Source organism: Xenopus tropicalis, chromosome 4 (genome assembly GCF_000004195.4).
Source record: "Xenopus tropicalis strain Nigerian chromosome 4, UCB_Xtro_10.0, whole genome shotgun sequence".
NCBI classification, from domain to species: Eukaryota; Metazoa; Chordata; class Amphibia; order Anura; family Pipidae; genus Xenopus; species Xenopus tropicalis.
In genome coordinates, this window is record NC_030680.2 from 99,138,664 (window position 1) to 99,144,663 (window position 6,000).

Consider the following 6,000-nt stretch of genomic DNA (forward strand, 5'->3'; position numbering starts at 1 on the left):
GGTAATTTTGGGCCCCATGTGTTTTGACTACTTAAAAACTCAGTGGGAGGAAGCACCCATTGGAGGGAATGTAATACAAATCACTAGCGGTGTGTAAAATGCGTTTTTTTGAATGTTTAGTGCAGTTCACAATGTAATACTGTTCAGTTAACAATTATCACATTGCAAAGTAACCACTCTACGGCTTCTCACAAACAAAATCTGAATGGCCCCCATACCAAACAGACAGATACTGTACACAACAGTAGGTGTTTAGATGTTTCTGAAGCCACAAACGTTGGAGCTTGGTGTAGAGTTTGGGGAGGTTGGCTTGTGGCTTTTTGTGTCGAACAGATTTTACAAATCACGTCAAATATGTTTTATTTTTCTTTGGTGAAATGATTAGCAGCTACAAGGGGGAGATGAATTACCAAGTATTTTATCATTGATAAACAAAATATGTGATCTAAATCATATAAAAAAGGGTTCATAAGGTTAAGCAATTCACTATTCTGTATTTCATGCAAATTTACAATTGTAGAGTGTAGCTGTCCTTAAATCAGTTTAATGTCACTGACATTTTATGAGGATAATGGGCTCTTTTAGAAACAAATGCATAAATTGTAACTTCGCATTCAAGGATGACTATGAGCCAATGAGAGGAGATAAAAACAACTAAATAATATGTGATCAGGGCATAAAGTTAAATCTAAATAGAGTATTCTTTCTCTGCAGATAGAACTTGATGAATTAAGTAATGCATATGCCAATCTGTCTTATATTGTACAGAGTGCGAGTACATTTAGAAATTTACATCCCAGCTATTTTACTTCATAAAGTGTGGTCTATTGTTTCAAAAAATATTAAATGTATCTTTATAAAGTTTTGATAAGCTGTCATGCTTTTACCATGTTAAATATTAATATAGTGTTAAAGCAGATATTCTCCAAATGGCATTTTATTCACTCTGACTTGAATGATAATTTTCAGCTTAAAGGGTTTCCATCAGAAATGTTATATATTATTTAATTTAACAAAGCCTCCGGTAAAGCACTGCAGCTTTCTCTTTGATACAGTTTTTAGTTCTTTGTCTGAGACCAGGAATATAAAACTCAACATTCTTTTGTTGTGGTTATTACCAAGTTACCAGCATCCTTAATTGCTAGCTTGGGTTCTGTAGGACTTACTGTATATCCTTATAAATGGTGCCTAGTGATGTTATCAATTATTATCAGGGCTTAGTGATGTAATTTCTGTGACATGACTCACTTAAACTTGTGTATTATAATAAATGAAATACCCCCTGTTGAAAAATATAAGACTGTTAGAAGTCACTTTGGAGCTTCATGACCTGTATAAAAGCACTCAGCCATTGGTCTTGTGCCTTAAAGGGCATGTAAACCCTATATTTTGCTACTATATATATATAAATTGGGCTAATCTCCAACACTTTTGTGCTGCATATATCATCTCCGTATGCCATCACCATAACATCAATAGCAGCTTTCACCAGGTGGTCATTTTCCCTCTGACACATAATCCGTGACATTTACATCTACAAACAGCACATGTGACTGTAAAGATCATGCAATGAAGAATACAGGCTTACACAGGCAGAACTTACTTTGATTACTTGGATTGAGCACTATAATGGTTAAACTGAGCTCAGGACAAGAGGTTAGGTTAAAAAATATGTTTCTTCTTCAGAGTGCACAGCTAGAGCAGAGTTTTTATGGAAACCCGCAGTTCCATCTCTTCATTGGCTGCTAGATTGGAGGGTGTGTTTGCTAACCTGATTTGAGAAGAACTGAGCATGCTCAGTTAGCCAACAGCAAAAACAAATTCCTAAAGGAGAGGGCCATGTAGGTTAGAGGAGGAGAAGGAATCTTAAGTAATTAAGAGGATGCTGCAGCCGTACTATTAACCTTTTCTGTGTGTTCTGTAAAAACGTGGTCTTAAATTGGTTTTGTTTAGATAATCGGGTCATTTTGGTACTATATACTGGTTACTAATCTGTCTTAGATGTGGCAAATGTCAGTGTAAAATGTATACCTTTTCTCACTTTCACTGTATTTGCAAATGTAATACAGAAAATAAATAGCTATAGATCTGTGGCCATGTACAGTATATGAAAACATGTTTTAAGCTCACATACCTATCTATTGGGCGGAGGTTCCATAAGTAATTAGGACTGAAATTAATGATGATCATTTTTATTTTAAGAAAGATTGTATCAGCCAGTGGGATATTAGGCATGTATATTACCTACCACACTAATAAATGTATGTTAGTACTGAATATGAGATTAAAGAATTTGTATTCATTAATAATGAATATATTTTTCTGTTTTTATAATTTTATGAATTTTTACTGTTTCCTGCAGATCTGTGGACTACTGGCTGCATCGAATCCAGTCTCTTCTCTACTGCAGTGCAGCCGTAATCCCAGGCACATTCCTGGAGGCTTCTCTCAGTTGTACCTGCACAGTGCAGCATTCTACCTGCCAGGGACCTATTCCCTGCATTCAGGGTCCTGGACCCTTGTGTTCACTTTGCTCATCAGTACACCATTCTCAGTGTGCCAGCTGCAACACGGGATACATTTTGACAGCACAAGGCTTATGTACGCCATCAGTGCCTGAATCTTCAGAACCTTATCTAGGCACAGAAGGCACTTTGCAGGACCTTGAAATAAAGTACTTACTCTTAAAACGAGATGGACGTCTAAGGGCCCCAGCCTTTTTTATATCTGGAGATTTACGATTAGGAGTGTGGTTTCAGATGGGGGGAAGGAAACGCATGCTTCTGACTTGCAAAAGTAACAAACATTGGCCACGGCAGCTACATATGCTACTGGGACTTTCGCTACGTCTGTGTCTAGCAGGTAATGGAACACGAGATCCTCAAGTGACAATCTATGTCAATCCCTTTGGGGGTAGTCACTCAGAAAGCTGGCTCCTGCCAGCTGGGGAGCCAGGCTATCCAAGCTGGGAAAAAACTTGGGACACTGAAGGGGGAGACAGATGTCAGAACTGGACATTGATACTAGGACATCGTTGGAGGTCATTTTTTGAGACTGTCCATTTTTATTTAAGAAGCAGTCCACTTGAGGATGAAGAGGAAGAAGAGGATTCTTCAGAATGGACTAACAAACAGACTTTGGATGACAAATCAGAAAATCCTGAGTATGTTCGCATTGATGGTCTTCAGGCATTTGGTTACAGTGTGCCTTTTGACCCCGAAGCTATCAGGGGCTTGGCTCATCAATTAGAGCAGCCTGGATCCCGTGAAAGTGCTCTCCCGGAAATGCAGGAGCTAAGGAAGCGGGTGAATTTTTTGTCCCCTCCAGGTGTTCGCAAACTAGATCTCTTTACCTGCCTTCTAAGGCACCGGCTGAAGATGAGCAGCAATGAGGTAGCAAGAATACAGGGACAGCTGAATTCATTTAGCACTCAGCCCCCAAATATATCCACCTATGAGACAACCAAACTCTGCAGCTAGATATCCCAACTTATATAATTATGATTCCCTAAAACTCCTCGTAGATCAGAATAAGAGAATCAGGCCCCAGGGAGTTAGGTTTTGTGGGTTTTTTTTTATTATCCAGTGGTGTTTATACCCTTAATCACTTTAGTGCCCAAAGATCCAAAATCTTTTTTACTTGTGGTTGCTGAATCCTGCAGCACTAATGTGGTTATGTCAGCAGAACAAACACTACTAAGACAAAAAGAATATTATAAAAAATATTTCCAAGATGTTATCATATTGTAGAAGAGGACAAGTATATGGTATGGTATGAGGAATACCAGAGTGAATGCAATTTGTGCAGGTAAACCATGAGTGCAATTATCACCTATATAATACACTCATATTAAATGTTAGCCATATTAACACCTTAAGAAGTATCTTGCTGGGTTAAGCTGTAAACTGGAAACCATTAATCCAAATAGTTAATAGAAATCAAGATACATTATTTGAAACTCATCAACAACTCAGCACCCTGTGAATATGTACATGAGCAGTTCAATAATTATTTTTAAAAAATGAATAATTTCCTCTTTTATGTATTACTCAGCATTTGGAACACCAGATTCCTTGATTAGTTTTTTTTCTGTACTGAAAATCATTTTGGTGAAGTCCAAAAGTCAACAGTCTCCTCAGAAGCCTTATTATGGCCACCAGAGTCATTTGCAGAGGCAAAGTCATCTGGTAAATGGAGATCAATAAATCTTTCTAAAATGTACTAACTGCAAAAAAAAAAAAAAAAACGTAAAAAGCACAAGAAAATATAAGGTTCTGCAGTGATCAGTGTGTGTTTATGTTTTGAATAAGTACACATTGTATGTGTGTATGGTGTGGACACAAGCGCTAGTGTGTGATTATGAATATGCAGAGGTTTTGTATGTCTGGGCATAAGATATCACAAGAAGGGACCACAGTACTCCCAAATGCAATTTAGTGATATTTAATTTGTATGTAACCCTGGTAACGAATGCAGATCTGTACCAATGGAACAGAGGCTTATTGAGTGACTGCCTTGAGATTACAGCCAATGTTGAAATAAGTGTCTGTAAACTCAAAGCAGAGATAATGTGGCTTCTCCAAGGTCAAACGGAGATGGTATTGGCATAAATACATTTTATCAATGGACGCAGATTGAACTAATTATACACTGATGGGAATAAAAGAGCATGACAAAAGATTATGGGTTATTTCCTAAGCCATAAGGCATATAAAGGCCATTTATTTGAATGGTCCATCAGGTGATTTATACAGTTGTGGCCAAAAAATGGTAACTGAAAGAAAGAGTACAAAGTACAAAGATAGTACAAAGATTAAACTATGATCTCAGCAACATATTGTAGTCCTCTCTATTTTTTATAAACATATCCATTGCTTTTCGGTCAAATGTTTTTTTTTAAAGGTAAAACTACTGAAATATCATGGGCTTATTTTTTAATTAAACACTGTTCTATCGTGCCAGCTTTACTATATATCTAGCTGCAGCAAGCTCTGTAAATGTCTGTAATATAACATTTCTCTATTAGCCCCCCCTGCTCTGCCTCTCTGCCTTTTTTCAGAAGCAAGCTGGTGATTATAAAAGGTAAATACAAGGAGGTCAGTTGGTGATAAATTGGTTTCTGTCAGTTTGTGGATGAATCATGCACCCACCCTCATATGGGATCCCAGTTAGCAGAAAAGGGAGCGGCGTGAGGCAGGCAGAAGACTGAAAATGCCAATAAGGTGATCTGATACAGTAGACAAAAAGACAGCCTACTAATGTAGTCAGTTTGGGGATGAATAATATATGTACCATAGCATAGGAACCTGCAGTAGCTACCTGGAAAGGCAGCATGATTGGGCAGAGAGAAGGCAAAGTCATTATAAAATAAGCTGATACAGTCAGTAAAAGCATTTTATATTATTAACTAAATGCTGATTTTTCCTAAATGTGGTAAAAAAAAAGTTTCACAGTTTTCCTAAGCAGTTCTCCAAACAGCACAAACGACTGCAATATTAGCAAATGGCAGCTTTATCCATTCTACAGAATTACCCTATGTTTAATGCAAAACATTTCCTCGCAGATAGCAGACTAAATCTAACACGGTGTATACTGCAAAGCAAAGAGAAAACAGAAAACCTGCCTTTGAGAATATTCTTACAGACAAATAAGATATTGGGGTTTTCTTGATAACTTGATGAACTGGCATGTTAGGCTTGCTAAGCATGTTGAGAGCAAACAATCTACACACAGCCCTTATAAGTGAATGGACTCATGGTTCCTACACAATATATACAGATAATGGAGCTGTTATCCAGAATGCTTGGGACCTGGGGCTTTCCAGATAAGGGGTCTTACCATAATTTGTATCTCCATACCTTAAGTCTACTGAAAAATCATATAAACATTAAATGAACCCAATAGGGTTGTTTTGCCTCCAATAAGGATTAATATTAATTAATATCTTAGCTGGGATCAAGTACAAGACACTGTTTTATTATTACAGAGACAAAGGAAATT

General features: G+C 37.3%; 1 protein-coding gene across 1 annotated transcript in view; it reads left to right on the plus strand.

The window, feature by feature from the left end:
* The window catches only part of brinp2 (BMP/retinoic acid inducible neural specific 2), a 105,615-nt gene extending 100,780 nt beyond the window's left edge, over positions 1 to 4,835 (plus strand). Inside the window, exon 8 of the mRNA XM_031900965.1 lies at positions 2,363 to 4,835. Within this exon, the coding sequence (XP_031756825.1) occupies positions 2,363 to 3,479 (1,117 nt within the window). The 3' untranslated portion in view covers positions 3,480 to 4,835. The remainder of the gene's footprint in view (positions 1 to 2,362) is intronic.
* Positions 4,836 to 6,000: the final 1,165 nt, after the last annotated feature.